We start from the raw sequence: 22,746 nt of genomic DNA on the forward strand, positions 1-22,746 counted from the left end.
AGCAATGTCAACTTCAGTAGCACACTATCGTTCAGTGCCAATTCTTGACATATGTAAAGCAGCAACATGGAGTTCTCTTCACACCTTTGCAGCTCATTACTGTTTGGACAAAGAAGGATGACAAGATTCAGCCTATGGACAATCTGTCTTAAAGAACTTGTTTCCAGTGTAACCCCCAACTCCTTCTACATCCAACCTGCTGTGATCTTAGACTGCCTCATTTTCACAAACAATACTTCAGTGTTGCTTCACTACAAATGACTCAGCCTTTAGCTTGCTAATCACCCATATGTGAGGACTAGCATTCTGCTTGTCCTGGGATAAAGCAAAATTGCTTACCTTGTAATAGGTGTTATCCCAGGATAGCAGGATGTAGTCCTCACGAAACCCGCCCGCCATCCCCCGGAGTTGGGTACGATACGTTTTATTATTTTATTTTTTGCTAAAGCTTATTGCTACATACGAGACTGAAGGGAGACCCCTGTGGCAGAGAATATCATGGCATGCTCAGTGGGCTCAGAGTGCCAGTCAAAAGTTTCTAGAAACTGACAGTTTTCCACAATAGGGGTCCATCAATGACATCACCCAGATATGAGGACTACATCCTGCTGTCCTGGGATAACACCTATTGCAAGGTAAGCAATTTTGCTATTATGTAAGTAGTGCCATAGCCCAGTTAGGGGCTTGTTGTAATTAAGCTAGAAGCTTACAGAGCAGAAGGATAATGTTGAGCCAAAAAAGTGTGAGCCTACTAGGCTTTAATTAAGAGCTCCCATATAGAGGGTCAGCTGCACACCGGGAAAGAACAAATAAGTGAATTGGGTCATAATTTCAGCATGTTGCCTCCCTTTGTATTCTAGTAGTGTGCTCCCTGCTGAAAGTATCTGTCCACTGGAAAATATTTTTCAGTACAAACACTGCTGTTTGCTGGTTTACCAGCAGAGGGTGCCTGGCTCCTACTGGGTGTCCATGCTCACTTGTGTGGTTAATATAGCTGCTACTCTTGCTGGAAATACACAAGTTAGCAAGCAATGTAAAACTTAAGAACTCTTTTTTTTTTTTTTTTTAAGGACCAGAGAGATGCTTTCTAGGCCTTAGATGCTATTCTGGATCATAGGCTATTTTCTTTAGCCTGATAGTTTCTCATTTGAGTTGGAAGAAGAATCAGAACCTGTGCTGAGATTCTGGCACCATGAACCTTCATTTCCAACCACTTGGGGAATTTTCCCCATATTTAATAAACTTACGCTTCCAGTGTACGTCGTTCGATTATTTCAGTAATGAGTGTCAACTGTAATGATAGTCTGAATGGCACACTGTGCCGGAAACACATCCCTAGCTGACCTGGGATGCAGGAAGCCTCATTTGGGAATTGAACAGGAACACTCTGCATAGGCAAACCCTTTCCATTGGGCTGTTTTAATTTGTCTGCCATTTTTATGGTTGCAGCTTTGGATATTCTCTTAAGTCATGCCTGAGCTGTTCACTTCCAGGTTCTTACCTCTTTCCTTCTCCGTGGTCCCTTCAGGTTTTCTCAGTTACCCACCGCCTTTAGCCTCCTAGCCTGATTCATTCCTGCTGTTGCCTGCTTGTCATTCCTTCTCAGGTTCTTCAGAGGTACTTATACTTCCAGCCTCGCTTCCCTCTAGTTTGCATCTACCATGCTAAGCTTCCCAGTGTCTTGAAGCCTTTCCAGGCTCTTTTTTTTTTCTTTCTCCAGGACTTCTTGGCCCCCCTCAAAATCTGTTTGACCCTCCACTTTCAGACCTCTCCTCCTCCCCCCCCCCCCCTTTTTTTTTTCCCTCAGGCCTTCTTTGCTTTTTCCCATTCAAGTATCTTCTGGCTCTTCCTCCCCATTTCACCCCCTAAAATAGTCAGTGCTACTTCCCATCACTTTATGACTGCCTCTCTTCTGTCAATATTTTGTCACTGTTTTAGGGACACAGTGTTACAAGATAGTGCTGTTCCCTGTCTACATGATTACCTGTTTCTTTTCTGTGCAGAAGGAAGATCCTGCTATGAAGGCAGCTGCTGAGCAAGCTGATGGTAAAGGCCCATTTCATTATCACTCAGTTAATTCTTATATTAACATTGTTTTAAGAGGACTTAAAACATGGGAAGAAATCTATAGAAAGTTTGTCTTGAATATTGCAGAACCCCCCCCAAAAACCCAGATAATCATAGTCAAATGAACTTGTACAAATGATGAATAGACAGTATGAGATCTTACTGTATGAAATGTGATAACACTGGTAAATACCCTCCTGAATTGTCTTCTGAAATGTACCTCATCTGGTAGTTATTACAATGAGCACTGTGTGCAGTACTTGGTTAGCTTGTATTCTCTTGCCTGAATATAACATCCTTTCTTTTTATTGTGATGTGAGATTGAGAAGCAGAGCCATTTAGCTGCACAGAACAGGGACTATCCTAGAGTATCTGTAGAGCTGTGTCTAGTAGTGCTATAGAAATGATCAGCCTACAAAACTCTCGGACTAGTGGCTACCTACCTCAGTGGATCCCTGTCCCAATACGTGCACATGGGTTTCCTACTCTCGCTGTCCCAGGCCCGCCTAACGGTGCCACCAGCAAGAACAATTCAGCTCATCAGTACTAGGAAGAGAACCTTTGCAGGATTGGTCTCAACCCTATGGAACTCTTCTATTTCATATCCGACTCACCCCAGACCACCTCTTTCAGGAAAGTGATGAAAATCTGTCTCTTTGAAGCAGCTTTTGGTGTCAGTTAAACTTTATTTTAAACCCCATGTCTTGCTGAATATTTATTTAAAAAATGAATATCCTGCACTCATCCATTTGACCCTACTGAAGCCATCTACCTCTTCTGCCTAATAAAATCTACTTGATGACCCTTTTTAATATATAGTTTTTGATTTATAACTAGTATCTGTAATATACTTTACCCTGTTTTTGTACTTCACAAACTATGCTATATCACCCCTACTGCCCTAACCGGTTTTAGACTGCTAGATATCATTCACATAGCTATAATTATAACACACATCCATATTGTACTGCTTATGCTGCCCTATCAGAGCAAGCCAGTGTAAATTCTTATACTGCACTGTACAAATGTTTTTTTCATGTAATATGCTTTGAAATTCTTGCCTGGAAAAGTATGTCATAAATCATTCTTCTGATCAAATGTAGAATGTTTATTCACTTTTCAGATTCACAAAGTAAGCTTCGTTACAAAGTCATACGAAATCGTGACGACTTGGTCAAATTCATAAAGGAGTTGAAAAGTGTAGAAAAGGTAGGCTTGAACTGAAACAGGAGTCTACCCCCCCCCCCCCCCTTCCAGTTTGGGGTAGTATAAATCTTTGGTTTGAAAATCACTTTTTTTGTCTTCCTAAGAACATACAGAGGCCAATATTCAAAGCCATTTAGCCCGATAACTCACAAGTTTTCTGGTTAAATAGCAACTTTTGAAATATTGGTACATTTATCTGGCTGACTTTTACCTGGATAAGTGATGGGATTTCCGGGGTGGGGATGAATTAGCTGGAGTTAGCCGAATAAGTTTTTCGACTAGCTGCAGCTGTACACTGACTTAGCCAGATTAGTTATTTGCTTTTTTTTTTTTAAATATCCTTGCAGTTGTCCCTCCCCTCCTTGCTTTTATGTTCTCATGGCATTACAGTGCTTTCAGTATGGCTCTACATTTGCTTCTTCAAGGCAGATTGGAAGTTTGCCATTGATGTGGTTATGATTATTTCATTGGTTTTCTTTGTTTTCTCTGCTTTGCTTTAAGAAATCGATCCTATTCTTTCCCTGTATGTATCAGGATCAGTCCAGACTCCTGGGTTTTGCCTCCCCAATAGCAGTTGGAGACAGAAGTTTTGACCAACTCTGCCCTATACCCTGAGGTGCCAGCTACAGTCCGTCAGTATTTCTCTGTCTCCAGCAGATGGTGGAGGTGCAATTTCCTTCAGTCCGGACTTGGGGGGGGGGGAGGCACTAGTGTTAGTGCCACAGGCTAGTTAGGTTCCTTTGCCTTAAAAATAAAAAAAAACGTGAAGACAGTCGTTGGAGCCTCCCAGGGGGTTGGCAGGTCCCGCAGGGGCCATCCCCCCTTGTATTCGAGGCAGAAGGTGTTAGGGGTTGAGAACCCCATTGCCACTTGCTTACGACTGCACTGGGGGGGTGATACCAGGGAGCCTGGCTCACTCACCCCCAGAGCACAGGACCCAGGCCTCCAGATTTGGCAAAAAAAAAGTTTTAAATCGAAGGGGGAGCTTTGCGGCTGCCGGGTTGACTCTCCTTTTCGTATTTTAGTCTTGCTGCTGTCGCGCTGCCAAGGCAGGTGCCTTTTTTCTCAGCCTGTCCCGAAGTTCTTTTTCGTCATGCCGCATGGTCCGCTTTTCCTGGGATTGGCTTTGTTTGGCATGCCACCCGGGGGGGGAGGTCAGGACCGCAGCGCATGGAGCTCTTGCTGGTCTTGGGCGATCGCGGAATGCCCCGCCGGATCCGTCCCCGCTGAGTGCGGGAAAGAATACCATGTTGTCTTTCAGTGCAGCAACTTGCACCACGGAGGGGGGTAGTAGTTCTCCCCCTCCCTTATTCCCGCAGCAGGTGGCTACCAGGGGGCTGTTGCGGGACTGTTAGGTGCTACAACCCAAGAAAGAGATCTAGGTGTCATAGTGGATAACACATTGAAATCATCGGTGCAGTGTGCTGCGGCAGTCAAAAAAGCAAACAGAATGTTGGGAATTATTAGAAAAGGAATGGTGAATAAAACGGAAAATGTCATAATGCCTCTGTATCGCTCCATGGTGAGACCGCACCTTGAATACTGTGTACAATTCTGGTCGCCACATCTCAAAAAAGATATAATTGCGATGGAGAAGGTACAGAGAAGGGCTACCAAAATGATAAGGGGAATGGAACAACTCCCCTATGAGGAACGACTAAAGAGGTTAGGACTTTTCAGCTTGGAGAAGAGACGACTGAGGGGGGATATGATAGAGGTGTTTAAAATCATGAGAGGTCTAGAACGGGTAGATGTGAATCGGTTATTTACTCTTTCGGATAGTAGAAAGACTAGGGGACTCTCCATGAAGTTAGCATGGGGCACATTTAAAACTAATCGGAGAAAGTTCTTTTTTACTCAACGCACAATTAAACTCTGGAATTTGTTGCCAGAGAATGTGGTTAGTGCAGTTAGTATAGCTGTGTTTAAAAAAGGATTGGATAAGTTCTTGGAGGAAAAGTCCATTACCTGCTACTAAGTTCACTTAGAGAATAGCCACTGCCATTAGTAATGGTTACATGGAATAGACTTAGTTTTTGGGTACTTGCCAGGTTCTTATGGCCTGGATTGGCCACTGTTGGAAACAGGATGCTGGGCTTGATGGACCCTTGGTCTGACCCAGTATGGCATTTTCTTATGTTCTTATGATCTTATACCTTGGGGAAGGGCCTATGCTGCTGTCTGAGGAGAGGCAGTCGGCAAGCAGTTCAGGTCTGCAGGGGGCCAATTTGGGTCAAAAGGGCTTTAAAAGGGCCAGGCCCTTTAAAGGGGGTGATGGCCAGAAGGCTAAGCGCCCCCTTCAGACCCCCTAGTCTCGCCCAGGAGCGGGTTCCTCCTCAGAGTTCGAATCTTAGGTGCAAACCCCCAAGATACTTTTTCCACTAGAGTACCTTTCGGGTTGAGGGAGATGACTGTAAGGTGGTCCGTCTCTTCAGGAGGGACAAGTTGGGTCCCCTTATCCCCGCGGTGCTAGAGTTAGGCATTGACAGTCCTCCGGAAGACTCAAGGATGGGGTCTATCGATCCGGTTATGGGTGGGTCTTCGAGGTCTGACCAGGTCTTTTACCTTTCATCTTTTGGTCATGGACTTATTTCGGGAGTAGGACACTCCGGATTTGGGCTTGAAAGTCAGCAAAGCCGTGGATAAGCTTTATCCCTTGCCAGAAGATGCCTTGGACAACCTCCGGGTTCCCAAGGTGGAGGCAGCTGTGTCTGCAGTTACCAAGACCACCATTCCGGGGACAGGGGCAATGGCCCTCAGTTCTCCAAGATCGTAAGCTGGAAATCCAGCTCAAGAAGATTTTCGAGGTGTCTACCCTTGGAGTGCAGGCGTCCATGTGCAGCAGTTTCTCCTTAAGGGCAGGTCTCTGCTGGATGCAGCAATTTCAGAGTAACGCTTCCCTGTCGGAGGAGGAGGTTGTTCAAGCGGGGGCGCCTTGAGGCTGCCTTGGCCTACCATGAGGATGCCCTTTATGATCTTCTATGAATCTCTGCCCGGTCTATGGTTTCAGCTGTACGGGCCGCAGGCTACTCTAGTTGAGAATTTGGTCTGCGGATGTCTCCTCTAAGGCCCAGTTGGGTTCCCTGCCTTTTAAGGGCAAGCTCCTCTTCGATAAAGATTTGATCCACTCCTTGGGGGAGAATAAGGTTCATAGTCTATTGGAGGATATGTCCAAGATGAGAAGCTTTTCGTCCTCTGTCTCGTTTCCGGGGAAATCGGAGATTTCAGTCCTCCCGATCGTCAGGCTCCTCCTCTAGACAGAAGGCCGGCAGACAACAGCCCTGGTCTCAGTCCTTTCGATGGTGGCGGTTTGGAAAATCTGAGACCCCCTGATCTGCGGGAGGCCTTAAGCCTTCCCAATGAGGCGAGGCTGGTCCATTCCTGTTCCGGTGGTAGGAGGCAGATTATCTCTGTTTTTCGAGGAATGGACCGTGCTGATTTCTGACCAGTGGGTCCTCGGCGTGATAAGACACGGCTACACTTTAGATTTTGCTCTGTGCCTTCGAGACTGATTTCTCATTTCCCCTGCTCATACATGGGGAAGTGGCAGGCAGTGCGAGACACCTTACAGTGCCTTCTCGATCTCTGAGCCATTGTGCCAGTTCCTCCAGCAGAGCAGCGCAGGGGCCGCTATTCCATCTATTTCGTGGTACCCAAGAAAGACGGCATGTTCCGGCCCATTCTCGATTTAAAACGAGTCAACAGGTGTCTTAGAGTCCCCCGCTTTTGCATGGAGACCCTGCGTTCGGTCATTGCGTCAGTACGCAAGGGGGAATTTCTGGCATCGCTGGATCTCACGGAAGCGTATTTGAATATCGGGATCCAGGTCTATCACCAGAAATTCCTCAGGTTCTCCATCCTGGGTCAACATTTTCAGTTCTGTGCTCTTCCTTTTGGGTTAGCCTCGGCACCCAGGACCTTTACCAAGGTCATGGTGGTGGCAGCGGAGCTTCGGAAGGAAGGCTTTTGTTGGGCCATCCCTATCTGAACGATTGGCTCATTCGGGCAAATTTGGAATCTTTGTCGATTGGCGGTGGACCGGATTCTTCAGCTTCTGCGGTCCCTGGGTTGGGTGGTCAATTTGGCCAAGAGCCAATTGCTTCCCTCTCAGTCCTTGGAGTTCCTAGGAGCCCGGTTCGACACGTCTCAGCAGGGTTTTTCTCACCGAGGAGCGCATTGTCAAGCTGCAAGTACAGGTTCGGGACTTAATAGCTCAGGGTCTTCCCAGAGTTTTCCACTATTTGCGGGTCCTTGGCTCGATGGCCTCTACCTTGGAGCTGGTTCCCCAGACCTTTGCTCATATGAGACCTCTTCGTTCAGCATTGCTTTCCTGTTGGAGCCTGGTGTCTGAGCAATTTCATATTCCCCTATCTCTTATAGACTCTGCATGTTCCAGTCTCGATTGGTAGCTCCTCTCGGACAATTTATGCCGGGGAATCAGCTTGGAGGTTCCTGCTTGGACGGTGGTCTCCACGGACACCAGTCTCTCCAGCTGGGGAGTGGTGTGCCATGAGAAGTCTGTACAGGGCCAATGGTCTGTGGAGGAATCCCAATGGTCGATCAGTTGCCTGGAGACCAGGGCAGTATGGTTAGCGCTTCAAGCCCTTCTCCCGCTGCTGCAGGGCAAGTCCGTCAGGGTTCTATTGGGCAGTGTGACAGCTGTGGCCTATATCAATTGCCAAGGGAGAACCAAGAGTCTACCGGTGGCGATCAAGGCCCAACGATTAATAAACTGAGAGGAGCAGCATCTAACCAGCATCGCAGTCTCTTACATTGCAGGGGTAGACAACGTCCAAGCCGACTTTCCTCAGTCGTCACAGTCTCGATCCCGGGGAATGGGAGCTCTCCGATGAGGCATTCCATCTCATTTGCAGCAAGTGGTCCAGACCATGTGTCTATCTGATGGCGACCTTTGGAATGCCAAGGCTCCTCGTTTCTTCAGTTGGCGCTGGGAGCCAATGGCGGAAAGGGTGGATGCTTTGATGCTCGTGTGGCCAAGGCATGTTCTTCTGTATGTGTTCCCGCCATGGCCTCTCATCGGCAAAGTGCTGAGGCGCATCGAAGCCCATCCATCCGAAGTGATCTTAGTGACACCAGAATGGCCGAGGTGTCCATGGTTTGCAGATCTCTTAAATCTGACAGTGGAAGGGCCTCTGAGGTTTCAGGATCTTCCGAATCTTCTGCGTCAGGGCCCCGTTTGTTTGGAAGCGGCAGATCGCTTTTGTGTTGTGGCATAGCTTTTGAGAAGCAAAGACTGAAGAGCAAAGGTTATTCGGACGCTGTCGTTGCTACCCTTTTGCGTTCCAGGAAGACCTCCATTTCTTTAGCTTATGTCAGGGTGTGGAAGGTCTTTGAGTCTTGGTCTGTAGACCACAATGAGGATCCTACTCTGGCTCTGGTGCCCGATATATTATCTTCCTGCAGGCCGGTCTAGTTAAAGGCCTCTTGTGTAGCTCATTACGGGTACAGGTGTCGGCTCTGTTTCCAGGGTAAAATAAAAGGAGTACCTTTGGCTACGCATCCCAAAGTGGCTTGATTTCTCAGAGGGGCAAAACACCTGCGTCCTCTGGTCAGGGATCCTTGTTCATCATGGAATTTAAATTTGGTGATCAGAGTTCTATGTGCGGCACCTTTTGAACCTTTAATTCGGGAGACGCTAAAGGATCTTACCTTAAAGGTGGTTTTTCTCGTGGCGATTTCCTCAGCTTGCCGAGTATCTGAGCTCCAGGTTTTGTCCTGCAGGGAGCCTTTCCTAAGAATTACAGATATGGGGGTCTTTTTACGGATGGTTCCTTCCTTTCTTCCAAAATTGGTATCTACCTTTTACTTGAATCAGTCGATAAACTCCTGTCTTTTCCAGACTTGAACTGCCTTGATCCCCAGGCTAGGGATCTGAGGAAACTGGACGTACGCTTTGTTCTGTTACGTTATTTGGAGATTACCAATAGCTTCTGTATGTCGGATCATCTTTTTGTCCTTTGGAGTGGTCCCAAAAAAGGAAACAAGGTGTCTAGGGCTATGATCGTCCACTGATTGAAGGAGGCTATTAGTTCAACCTATTTGCTTCAAGGTCAGCCGCTTCCGGTTGGTCTTAAAGTGCATTCTACGTGTTCACAGGCGGCCTCGTGGGCAGAGTGTCAGCAAATTTTGCTGCAGGAGATTTGTAGAGCTGCTACTTGGAAGTCTTTGCACACCTTTACTAGGCATAACAGATTGGACGTTCAGGCCCCAGGATCTGGGGTGTTTGGTGAAGGTGTAATCCGAGCGGGACTCTCAGGGTCCCATCCCGTGTAGTGGAGCTCTGGTACATCCCAGGAGTCTGGACTGATCCGAGTACGTACAGGGAAAGGAAAATTGGTTCTTACCTGCTAATTTTTGTTCCTGTAGTACCACGGATCAGTCCAGAGTCCTGCCCTTTTTCAGCATAAAGATAAGAGTCCGCTCGTTCAATACTTTATAATCTCTGCAAGCAAGTTGTTTCAAAGTTTTTAAGGGTCCTGCTCCTACTTGGGTTTAGTGAGCAGGTTTTGTATTCACCGAATATAGCCGGTACGAAGTACACAATGTTATGGTTTAAGATATTCTGCTTTGATACGAAATACTGACAGGACTGTAGGTGGCACCTCAGGGTATAGGCAGGGACGGTCAAAACTTATGTCTCCATCTGCTGTTGGGGAGGCAAAACCCAGGAGTCTGGACTGATCTGTGGTATTACAGGAATGAAAATTAGCAGGTAAGAACCAATTTTCCTATATTGCTCTAACTTATGTGCTGTCCTAAGCAGATTGAGACCATAATTATATACATTATCTCCTTTACTACTTGTTTTTCTTACATTTTTTCCTTGGAGTTTTTTTATACCTTGCCACTTGGCTTAATGAAAAGAGATTTCTTTTTTATCCATGCCAGACCAGTTTAGACAAGTGGGTTATATCCTTGTGCCAGGAGATGGAGCTCTTCAGTATTTTTGTCTTCAGTAGATGGTGCAGATGTGGACTAGTGCTGCAGCTATGAGTAGGCAATACCCAGGAAAACTCAAGGCCCAGGCTTCCAGTGAAGCATAGGCAGAGTTTTGGGGTGGCTCTGGGCAATAGTCCTAGTTGGAATGATTCTGTTTTCCCCTTGGCAACAGACTCATTTGGGGTCTGTTTCCACACTCATGGGCCAAGCACAGGGTGGTCCCTGGGGACATTGATCCCTTGGTGGGTCTGCAGGCAGGAGCTACTGACAGCACATAGTCCTGCTATTCTGGGAGAGCAACAGGGAGGCAGAAAAGTTAATCAAGTAAAATAAAATAAGGCTTGCAGCACAGACTTTTCCTTGGACTGCCTCCCAGTCTCCTATGGTACTGTGCCAGATTTAGAATCTGTAAGGGGGCCTCAGGTGATCACCCTCCCTTCTCCCCTCCCTCTGCTTGCTTCCGGTAAGGATGTAAAGAGAGGGAGGTCTGGAGCTGCAGGTAAGTCACAGTGGCTCAGCGTGTCAGCTAGTATTTATTTATTTATTTGTATTTTTCTATACCGGCATTCACGGAGTTCGTATCATGTCGGTTTACATAAAACAAGGGGTGAGAAATACATTATAACGTAAATAACTAATAACATAAGAGTATACATTAAAAGTAAAACAAGTGCATGGAAGAAAAAGTTACAATAAAACGGGGGTCATTCTAACTGGGATTAGAGTTAGAGGAAAGATAAAAAGTTTAACAAGAAGTAAAACATTGTAGTGATTGGTAGATAGTGACTGTTTCAGTTTAATAGGAAAATAGGAAAAATAGTTTAATAGGAAAAATAGGAAAATAGTACATTCTGCTTGGCTTGTGAGTAGGCAAGCACCACATGGACAGGTGCAATCTGCGGCAGATCAACACTGCTAAGAGCAAAATTGCATGGGTTCTCCAAATTGAGCCCTGGCCCTTATGATAGAATGCAGCATTGTAGTCATGTAGTATATATGGAACAGGGCCTGGTTGGCACTCCCAATTCAGCTGGATTGGGAGATATTTTATCGTGGTTTTGTTACAAAATAAATAAAATTCAAGTATGCCAGGCTCTTTACCACCTCCTTTCCTCCATCAGTTGAACAGGGAAGTTCCAGGAGAGCTACATATTGTTCCTCGGGCAGAGCCTGCACCGCTCCAGTTCTCTACTCAGTTGTTGTTTCAGAACTGATCTCTTCTCTTGTACATAAATGAAGCTTCCCAGAGTGTCTTAAGGCTAAATTAGGCTTGTGAGTTTGTAGATTGCTGTGGTCTGTTGTGTGAAAAAAAAAATCCCCAGTTCCCTGTATGTACCCGGATCAGCCCAGACTGCTGGGTACAACTACTCCTGAGGGCCAGAGAGCTCTCCTCGGAGGAGTCTGAGCAGGCTCATCATTTGGAGACGGCAGTAGCGTATGGGGCGGATGCCTTGTACGATCTCCTTCGTACGTCTTTGCATACTATGGCTTCTGCGGTGTCAGCCCGCAGGCTTTTATGGTTCCATAATTGGTCGGCTGATGTTGCCTCCAAGTCGCAGCTGGGTGCTTTTCCATTTCGGGGGAAATTAATTTTTGGAGATTATTTGGAGCAGCTCATTAAGTCCTTGGGGGACAATAAGGTGTACAAGCTCCCGGAGGATAGGCCAAAAGCTTCCAGAGGTTTCAGCCCTTCCCGGTCACGTTTTCAGGGGTTGCGCCTTCTTCGCCAGTCTAAGCCAGCTCCGTTTGACCAAAGGCAGTCCGGTAGATTGAGACCATGGTCTCAATCCTTTCATGGCCGTAGACCTGCCCAAGATGGCGGTGCCACAGGGGCGACGGGAGTCAAGTCTTCCCAATGAAATAGCGCCAGCCCAATTCCCTGTTTCGATTGTTGGGGGGCGGCTGTCCCTGTTTTACGAGGAGTGGGTCAAAACGTCTGACCATTGGTTTCTAAACATTATAGAACACGGTTTCGCCTTAGTTCCCTGTACGTACCCGGATCAGTCCAGACTGTGGGTTGAGGCTCCTGTCCAGCAGATGGAGACAGACCAAAACTGAACGGATATCCTATATCAAGACAGAGCCTACCCTGCAGCCCTTCAGTATTTGTCTGTCTCAGCAGGTGGATCAGCTCACCATGTGGTCTCCTGATCTGGGCTAGTCAGCCTTTGGTTTTCTTTACTTTGGGGATCAAGCAAGTAGTAATCTATTTTAGGCTGCCTTAAGAGCTCGGTGCTCCTTCCTTTTTTTCCCCTCAGTTCCACCTTTTCAGCTTTGAAAAAAAATAAATTAAAAAGATGATTACTAGCAGTGGGGAAATTCTTACTTAATTTAAGCCACAAGCCGGCAGCCAGACCCAGAGGAGCGTGCAGGGTTTACTCCTCTGCCTCCGCTCCTGCTGGCAGCTATTAAAGCTTTTTTTTCCTTCTGTCAGCTGTTTTTTTTTTCTTCAGATCGCGGCTCCTCTTCAGTGGGGATGCTGCGTCCTAGTGCCTGCCTTGCCTGTGGTGAGCCCTTGTCGCGTGAGGGGCTCTATTCAGCATGCCTGCCGGGTGAGGAAGGGTCCCTCCTCGGCAGGGCAGCCAAATTTAGTCCGCGGTCACAAACCCCTCCGCATGGCATGGCCGTTCCTGGGTCAGCAAACCGCGGGAACGGTGGCCATTTTGGGGATCTCGGCAGCTCTCGATTCTGAGCTGTCAGGTGCTGGGGAGCCGAATTTTCAGGAGTGTGTCTCTTCCCCCCCCCCCCCCCCCCCCCCCGCAAAGCTAGGACCCGATTTTCATCAGAATTTGTGCTCCTCTTGCACAAATCTTATTTGGCCAGCTTGCAGGAGGAGGAGGACCCTTCCCCAGGTCCCCTGCTGGCGAAACTCCCACGGCCGACTCCTCCGCCCATTCTCCCGATCCCGGAGCCAAAGGGACCCGTCAAGGTGCAGGTGGTCCCGGGAGTAAACCCCATTTCTGACCCCCTGGCTCCTCTGGTTGTTCCGGACCTGGATTCCACTGCAGGTTTGGGAGTGCTCCCCCCCCCCCCCCAGGTCCTCCGCATGTTTCAGAAGGAGGAATTGGAACCCCTCATTCCCTTTGGGATTTGAGGGGGCCCCCTGCAGATACACTGACGGCTTCGCTGCCCAAAGACATGGATCCGGTCCTGGCGGAGCTTAGGGCTCCGGCAAGTGCCTTTTCTTTTCATCCTATGCACAAGCTGTTACTCCTCTGGGAATGGGAAGCTCCCGAAGCAGGACTGCGTGTTGGGAGAGCCATGGTCAAGCTTTATCCCCTCCCGGAGGATTGCTTGGACATGCTGCGGATTCCCACGGTGGACTCCTCTGTCTCTGCGGTCACCAAACACACTACTGTCCCAGTAGTTGGGGCCACAGCCCTAAAGGACGTGCAAGATCATAAGCTCGAAGCCCATTTAAAATGTATCTTCGAGGTTCTCGCTTTGGGGGTCTGGGCGACGATCTGCAGCATGTCTCGTGCAGGTCTTAGGTGGGTTCAACAATTGCTCGGCACCCAGGACCTCCCGTCTGCAGAGACGGAGCAGGCTGAAAGGTTGGAATGCGTCATTGCGTACGGGGCAGATGCGCTATACGATCTTCTCCGCGTCCAGGCAAAAGCGATGGTCTCGGCGGTATCTGCCAGAAGGTTCCTCTAGTTGCGCAAATGGTCAGCGGACCCGTCTTCTAAGACGCGTTTGGGCACATTGCCTTTCAAGGGTAAGTTGCTTTTTGGAGAGGACCTTGAACAGCTTATTAACTCTTTGGGGGAAAACAAGGTTCATAAGCTGCCTGAGGACCGCCCAAAACAATCTAGGGTCATTTATGCCCTCCCTTCCTCGTTTCCGGGGTCAACGGCGATATATACCTCGGACGCGGTGATCCCTCTAGAGATTATTCTTCCCAATCTCAATCTTGGTCCCAGCCTTTTCGTGGGCGCAGGCCCTTCCGTAAGGGAGCCTCTCAGCGTGCCACCTCCAAGCCCGCTTCACAATGAAATCCGGTCGACCCACTCCTCTGTTTCCTGTCTTAGGGGGTCGTCTCTCCCTGTTCTTCGAGGAGTGGGTCAAAATCACATCTGACCAGTAGGCTCTCGACATTGTCCGAGGCAGTTAAGTCTTAGAATTTGCTCAAGACCTGCCGGACCTCTTTGTTGTCTCTCCTTGCAGCCGTCTCAAGCGGGAGGTGGTGGACCAAACACTTTCCAGACTCCAGAGTCTGGGCGCCATTGTCCCAGTTCCGCAGCAAGAACTCTGCGCCAGCCAGTATTCTATTTACTTCATCGTACCCAAGAAGGGATTGTTCCTTCCGTCTGATCTTGGACCTCAAGAGGGTCAATCGGGCCCTCAAGATCCCACATTTTCACATGGAAACCCTGAGAGCGGTCATCGCAGCGGTTCATCCCGGCGAGTTCCTTGCCTCTCTCGATCTGACAGAGGCCTACTTCCACATTCCGATCCACCACGATTACCAGAAGTATCTTCGCTTCCACATCCTCAGCCGGGATTTTCAGTTCCGAGCGTTGCCATTCGGCCTTGCCACCGCCCCACGAACCTTCACCAAGATCATGGTGGTGGTGGTGGCTGCCCTTCGCCGAGAAGGAGTCCTTGTCCACCCGTATCTGGACGACTGGCTCGTGCGGGCCAAGTCGGCGAATCACTGCAGACAGGCGGTGGATCGGGTCCTAGCTCTGCTCTCTTCCCTGGAATGGATAGTCAATTTTCCCAAAAGCAATCTCCATCCTTCCCAAGTGTTGGAATTTTTGGGGGCACGCTTCAATATTCGGATCGGCAAGGTGTCCCTGCCTCGTGCTCGAGCTCTCAAACTGATCGATCAGGTGCGGAACCTCCTCTCTCTCCCTCTCCCAACAGCGTGGGGCTACCTCAAGTTCTGAGCTCAGTGGCCTCCACCATCGACCTAGTCCCCATGGTCTTTTGCGCATATGCGTCCGTTACAGAGAGCTTTACTACCCAGTTGTCAGCCGCTGTCGGAGCAGTTTCACATGACTCTCCTGCTTTCGGTCTCTACCATCGCAGCCTTGCAGTGGTGGCTTTCGCTCCCTCATCTCTGGGGAATGCCTCTTCAGACTCCACAGTCTCTCCGGCTGTGGAGCATTCTGCCAGTCCCAGACCATACAGGGGATTTGGTCTCCAGTTCAGACTCGGTGGCACATCAGTCAGCTGGAGGCCCGAGCTGTACGTCTGGCGCTGCAGGAGTTTCTACCCTTAATCCACGGTGAGGGTCCTATCAGACAACTGCACCACATTTGCTTATATCAACCACCAGGGGAGCACTCGCAGTCACCTGGTGGCCCTAGAAGCCAGCTGTCTCTTTGCTTGGGCGGATCGTCATCTGGACTCCCTGGTGGCCTCCCATATTGCGAGCAAGGAGAATGTACAGGCCGATTTCCTCAGTCGCCAGTCTCTGGATCCAGGAGAGTGGGAACTCTCGGATGAAGCCATGGATCTGATCGTCGACAGGTGGGGTCCTCCTCACCTGGACCTCATGGCGACCTTGCGCAATGCCAAGGCCAACAGGTTCTTCAGCCGCTGGAGGGAGCACTGTTCGGAGGGCGTAGATGCTCTAGCTCTTCCCTGGCCCGCAGACGTCCTTCTCTACGTGTTCCCTCCGTGGCCTCTGGTGGGAAAAGTTCTCCGAATAGAACTCCACCAAGGGCCAGTGGTTCTGGTAGCATCCAAATGGCCTTGCAGACCGTGGTTCGTGGACCTCGTCAACCTGGCCACGGACGGGCTGCTTCCATTCGGCCATTTTCCTCGCCTGCTTCGGCAGGGGCCCGTATTTTTCGACCAGGCCGATCGCTTTTGTCTAGCGGCCTGGCTTTTGAACGTCGACGTCTGAGGCGTAAGGGCTATAAGGAGGAGGTTATTTCCACTCTTATGCGGGCTCACAAACAGTCCACTTCACTAACTTATGTGCGTGTGGGAAAGATTTTGAGATCGTCTGTACGGAATCGGGTGTTTCAACTCGCTCCGATTTCGGTGGTACTTTCTTTCCTCCAGAAGGGACTCTCCTTTGGTTCGTTACGCGTACAAGTGTCCACTCTCAGAGTCCTTCTCGATAGAGAGTGGATGGTCATCCCATTGTGTCTTATCCGGACGTGATTCGTTTCTTGAAAGGCATCAAGCACCTGAGGCCACCCATTTGCTCCACTTGCCCGTTGTGGAGTCTCAATCTCGTCCTTTGGGCTCTCTGTACTGCCCCATTCGAGCCTCTTCGTCGAGCTACGGTGAAAGATTTCACTCTCAAGGCAGTCTTTCTCGTGTCTATCTGTTCCGCGTGGCGAGTTTCAAAGATCCAAGCGTTGTCCTGTCGGGAACCTTTTCTGCGGTTTTCCGATTCCGGAGTCTCTCAAAACGGTGCCTTCTTTCTTGCTGAAGGTTGTTTCCGCCTTCCATGTCGACTAGTCGGTGGAGCTCCCTGCGTTCTCTCCAGAGGAAATTGTGGGGACCACTGGGGGTGACCTTCGCCGACTTGATGTTAAACGCATCCTACTCCGGTACCTTCAGGTTACAAACGACTTTCGGATCATCTTTGTCCTCTGGAGCGGTCCGAATCGGGGCAAACCGGCCTCTAAGGCTTCCATTGCTCAGTGGTTGAAAGAGGCAATTTCCTCGGCCTATCTTTGTCAAGGCTGGATGGTTCCTGAGGGCCTAAAGGCCCATTCGCTGCGTTCTCAAGCTACTTCCTGGGTGGAGAATCAATCTGTTTCTCCGCAAGAAATTTGCAGGGCCGCTACCTGGACGTTCCTGCATACTTTTGCTCGACACTACCGCCTGGATGTGCAAACACCAGTCTTTAGTTCTTTTGGTAGGCAAGTGCTTCGAGCGGGACTGTCTCGGTCCCACCCTGTTTAGGGAAGCTTTGGTACATCCCACGGTCTGGACTGATCCGGGTACGTACAGGGAAAGGAAAATGAGTTCTTACCTGTTAATTTTCGTTCCTGTAGTACCACGGATCAGTCCAGACGCCCTTCCCTCTTCTCACCTTTCGTACTGTCCACTCGAAGCTTTTTATTGCAGATTCTCAGAAGTCAGTACTTTCATTTTTCTATAGCACACCGAATGTTTACACCGGAAGCTTTGGTTGTGGGGAACCAAATATATGCAAGAGTTCTTATCCCTACAGAGTTCTTCAGTTGAGTTGCTCTATCGAGCCTTCTACTTGCTTGATCCTGTTACCGTTGTTTTTCTGCTTTTGACAATAGTTATACTGAAGGGCTGCAGGGTAGGCTCTGTCCTGATATAGGATATCCTTTCAGTTTTGGTCTGTCTCCATCTGCTGGACAGGAGGCTCAACCCACGGTCTGGACTGATCCGTGGTACTACAGGAACGAAAATTAACAAGTAAGAACTAATTTTCCTATTTTGTTCGTCACTTACGCGATCTATTTCTGGTGTCACCCTACGGGTCTCTGGAGAAAAGGTGCTAGATGTCTCTCACCCTTCTCAGGTGGTTGGATCTCGGGGCGGATGTTCCGGTTCCTCCAAACGAACTTCGAACCTGCAGATATTTGATTTATTTTCTGGTTCCGAAGAAGGAAGGGTCCTTTCGTCTGATTTTAGATCTGAAGAAGGTCAACAGAGCTCTGAGTGCCCCATTTTCGTATGGCGAAGCTACGTTCCGTAATAGTCTCCGTCAGAGCAGGAGAGCTTTTAGCATCCCTCGATTTGACTGAAGTGTTCCTACACATTGCAATTCGGAAGGACCATCAGCGGTATCTCCAGTTTATGGTCCTTGGCAAGCATTACCAGTTTCAAGCACTTCCCTTCAGGCTGGCGACCGCTCCGTGCACATTTACCAAGGTGATGGTGGTTGTGGCGGTGGTTCTCAATCGCCAGGGGATCTTGGTACATTCCTATTTGGACGACTGGCTCATTCGAGCAGTCAAAGGAACTATGCGAGGCGGCAGTCGCCAGGGTGGTGCAGACATTTTGCACTCTGGGTTGGATCATCAATGCGGACAAGAGCTAGTTGTCCCCTACCCAGATCCTGGATTTTTTGGGGGCAAGATTCGATACTCTGGGAAAGTCTTCCAGATGCAGGATCGGATAGACAAACTCATGTCGCAAGTTCGGTGTCTCTTGTCCCTGCCAGTTCCCTGGGCTTGGTTCTATGACGTCTACTCTGGACGTCATAGAACCAAGCCCAGGGAACTGGCTTGGTTCTATGACGTCTGTTTTTGCTCATATGAGGCCTTTGCAAAGGGCTTTGCTCTCACGTTGGGACCCCAATTCGGAAGCTTTTCAATTGCCCTTACCTCTCCAGGAACCGGCCAGGTCCAGCCTAGCTTGGTGGCTAACCCACGGACACTTGTCCTGGGGGCTGGATCTGGAGGTCCCTCAGTGGACAATTGTGACAACTGATGCCAGTCTCTCCGGCTGGGGGGCAGTTTGCCAATTTCAGGCAGCCCAAGGCCAGTGGACGCAGCAGGAAGTGCAATGGTCCATCAATTGTCTCGAGACCAGGGCAGTCCGCTTGGCCCTGCAGAAGTTCTTGCCTCTGGTTCCTCGTCTGTCAGTGAGAGTGCTCTCCAACGCAACAACTGTAGCATACATCAACCTGCATGGAGGCACAAAGCCGTCCTGTAGCGGTGGAGGCGGACGAGCTCATGGCCTGGGCAGAAACTCATCTGCTCAGGATAGCGGCTTCACACATTGCCAGGATAGACAACATACAGGCGGATTTTCTAAGCCGTCAGAGATTGGATCCCGGAGAATGGAAGCTGTCCGAGGCATTCGCGTTGATACCTAATCGCTGGGGGATTCCCCATTTGGATCTACTTGCGACTTGGGGGAATGCCAAGGCGCTGCGCTTCTTCAGTCGCAGAATAGAGCATGGAGCGGAAGGGGTGGACACTCTTGTCCTCCCATGGCCTCGTGACATTCTGCCCTATACATTCCCTCCTTGGCCTCTGGTAGGCAAGGTCTTGAAGGATAGAAGCCCATCCGGGAGCGGTGGTGCTGGTGGCTCCAGAATGGCCACGGAGGCTGTGGTTCGCAGATCTCCTTAACCTTGCAGTGAACGGGCCGCTCCGTTGGGGTCATCTTCCGAATCTCCTGCAGCAGGGTCCAGTATTTTTCATCCAGGTGGATCGCTTTTGTCTAGCGGCTTGGTTTGAGAGGTGGCAGTTGTGAAAGAAGGGGTATCCGGGTTCGGTGATTTCTACTCTTTTACGGGCTCGCAAAATTTCCACCTCTTACGTATGTCCGAGTCTGGAAGGTTTTTTACTCTTGGTATAGTAGGTCGAATGTTTCCCCTAGGCAGGCCTCGATGGTCCACATTCTAGCCTTCTTGCAAGAATGTTTGGCAAAGGGGGCTACCTTTCAGTTCCCTCCAGGTTCAAGTGGCGGCATTAGGATGTTTACGTGGAAAGGTGGATGGTGCGTCCATAGCAGCTCATCCGGATGTGATTCGTTTCCTTCGAGGTGCTAAGCATTTGCAGCCATCACGTCGAACAGTTTGTCCATCCTGGAGTTTGAATTTAATCCTTAGGACGTTGTGTGAACCTCCTTTTGAACCGCTCAGGTGCATCACTCTGAAGGACGTTAAGCTCAAAACGGTGTGTTTGGCTATCTGCTTGGCTCGGTGAGTTTCGGAAATTCAGGCTCTATCTTGTTGCGAACATTTTCTTAGGTTTCCGATTTTTGGTGTTTCTCTTAGAACCGTGCCGTCCTTTCTGCCTAAGGTTGTATCGGCTTTTCACGTGAACCAGTTTGTTGAATTGCCTGCGTTCCCGGATTTGGATCAGAATTCTCCACATGCTCGTGAATTGAAGCATTTGGATGTCAGGCGGATGCTGATGCGTTGCTTGGAGGTCACTAATGATTTTCTCCTGTCGGATCACCTTTTTGTCTTGTGGAGCGGTCCCTGGAAAGGGCATAAAGCTTCCAAGGCTACTATTGCCCAGTGGTTGAAGGATGCTATTGCTTCAGCGTACATATGTCACAGGCGAGCAGTTCCAGAGGGTCTTAAGGCTCATTCGCTCTGTTCTCAGGCGGCGTCCTGGGCAGAAAGTCAGTTGATGTCCCCTCAGGAGATCTATAGGACAGCAACCTGGAAATCTTTGCATACCTTTGTTCGGCATTACTGTTTGGATGTTCGTGCTCCCAACTCGGAGAGCTTTGGCAGTGGTGTGCTTCGAGCGGGGATTTCTAGGTCCCACCCCATGTAAGGCAGCTTGGGTACATCCCAGCAGTCTGGGCTGATCTGGGTATGTACAGGGAAAGGAAAATTGGTTCTTACCTGCTAATTTTCGTTCCTGTAGTACCACGGATCAGCCCAGACGCCCACCCAGTTTTTGATTCCTCTCGACAGTGTATCAGTTTTTTCCTGTCATACTATATAGCAGGATGAAGATTTCATAAACATGCTTATTTTGTACATAGTTGAGTCTCATAAATTTGGTTTAACCATTTAAAATTTTGGATTCCTGTTACCACTTTAATTCTGCTTTGATATTGTTTATACTGAAGGGGCTGCAGGTGGCGCATCTTACTTACAGGGGTGCCCTTCAAGTTTTTTTTCTCTGTCTCCATCTGCTGGAAGGGAGGCATAACTGATCAGCCTGCTCAGACTCCTCTGGGGAGAGCTCTCTGGCACTCAGGAGTTGTTGTACCCAGCAGTCTGGGCTGATCCATAGTACTACAGGAGCGAAAATTAGCAGATAAGAACCAATTTTCCTGTGGTCCTGCTATGGCAGCCCCTTTGGATTTTTCCTCAAGCCCTTCCTAGCCCTTATCCATGTCCCCACATGGAAGAATTTTAGGTTATACTTGGCAACATTTGGGGTGCTAGAGTACTCCACTGACTGGTGCAATCCTAGGGAATTTGGTGGTAGGAGGAGAAGGAGATTAAGGCATTATATAAGGTGGCTCTTCAGGTGAGAGAAACTGATGGCCCTTAAATTCTGGGCATGACCATTAGCAGTCTTGGATGAGCAATGAGAGGCAGTAATTTGTAGTGGGATCCTTTATTCCTGGATGCTCTTAGGCCTCTCATCAAGACCTTCCCACTACTTTTAATTGTTGGAGATGGGATTTCCTAGGTATGACACCCCCTGCTTCCAGCCTTAAAGTGGCCAAGATGATGGATCTGCATTCCCTTCCCAGGAAAGAAAAGGATATGATGTTAGATCGGCTGGGGGGCTGTCTTCATCTTGATCACGGTGGATGGAAGCATATTTAGGAGACTCCCATAATAGAAAGATTGGGTCTCTGCTTAAGCGATCTTCCTTTTTTTCTAGTCTTTCTCCCCAGACAGCTATGTGCAATGGCTTTGTCATTAGAGTCCTTCTGCATTGGGTCCAGCATCCCTCAGAGGAGACCTTGTTGACCTTCCCCAATGTGCTGAGGTGGGATTTCTGAAACTTGCAGTTCCTGGATGGATTCAAGGCTGGTGAGTCTTGCACAATTAGAGGGAAGAGCTCCTTGGGTCAGATCACCCATGTGGCCTGACCCAGACTAGTTCAGGATTTGGCCCACTGTGTTTACAGTTGTGCTTCTTGAGAGATCGCCAACAGAGAGATGGCCATTGCTATCTCAACCCTTTTTTTTTTTTAAACAGTTTTGCCCTTTCTAAGAGATTAAATGACCTTTGGAATAGTCTTGGAAGTTTGGGGACTGAAGTTCAGAGTCCAGCTAAGAGTGCTTATCAGACATACCTCTTTCCTGCCAGTCCTGGATGGGGTTGTTTCAGAGATTACAAGCAACCTGCTCAGGTATCTCTATCCCTTTCTTGGGGAATTATCCCAGGAAAATGGGTTCATTTGCTGTGTATTTGGCATGATCCCTCATCGCAACTCTTAATTCTTCTGCTTTGGGTGGTTCAATACCACTCAAGGACTTCTCTGTCGCCCTCCGTGTAGGCTTTGCGGGTGATAGTATTGGGCTTGCTTGGTCAGCCCAGTCTCTCCCATGGAAAGAGGTCAGGGACATATCCCAGAAAGGGCTGCGCGTTCTCTATTTTTCGGGTCCCTATGCTAAATGGCAGATCTTTTAGGAAAATCCTTACAGGTATCCAGGAGTATTCACCCTTTCTTCCAGGGATTACCAATAGATATTTCTCAATGTATTATCTTGGATCCATTGCTGACAGCTATCAGGCTTGTGCTAACCACAACCCCTGGTACCTGCTGGTCACGGGATAGTAAAGTCCTTCCTATGCAGGGAGGGACTCTGGTTCCTTTTTTAGTCGGACATCTGACTACTTAGGCAGCGTCAGAGCAGGAAAACTGGTCACAGCCAGTCTTACGCAGCTGTGAACCCCTATGCTGACTGATTATTCTGAACAGTAATTGGTCCTCACCAGCCTCTGGCATATAGGGAAGCCCTCTCATATTCAAAGAAGAAAATGGCCATATGCCCTTGGTTTTTAAGTGATAAAGATATTACTCCCAATGACCAGGTCTCAGGTTTCCATGTCTGCCCTGAGCATGGCCTATTCTTCTAATCCCAAGCTCCAGGGCAAGGGATCTGAATGTAGTAGTGCATAATCAT

General features: G+C 48.9%; 1 protein-coding gene across 2 annotated transcripts in view; it reads left to right on the forward strand.

Annotated features, from left to right (window-relative positions):
* The window catches only part of OS9 (OS9 endoplasmic reticulum lectin), a 146,676-nt gene that overhangs the window by 58,395 nt on the left and 65,535 nt on the right, over window positions 1–22,746 (forward strand). For both annotated transcript variants that reach the window (XM_029594908.1, XM_029594910.1), the window contains exons 9-10: window positions 2,004–2,046; window positions 3,191–3,276. In XM_029594908.1, coding sequence (XP_029450768.1) covers window positions 2,004–2,046; window positions 3,191–3,276 — 129 coding nt within the window. The remainder of the gene's footprint in view (window positions 1–2,003; window positions 2,047–3,190; window positions 3,277–22,746) is intronic.

The sequence above is a fragment of the Rhinatrema bivittatum genome, chromosome 3, assembly GCF_901001135.1.
Source record: "Rhinatrema bivittatum chromosome 3, aRhiBiv1.1, whole genome shotgun sequence".
Taxonomy (NCBI): domain Eukaryota; kingdom Metazoa; phylum Chordata; class Amphibia; order Gymnophiona; family Rhinatrematidae; genus Rhinatrema; species Rhinatrema bivittatum.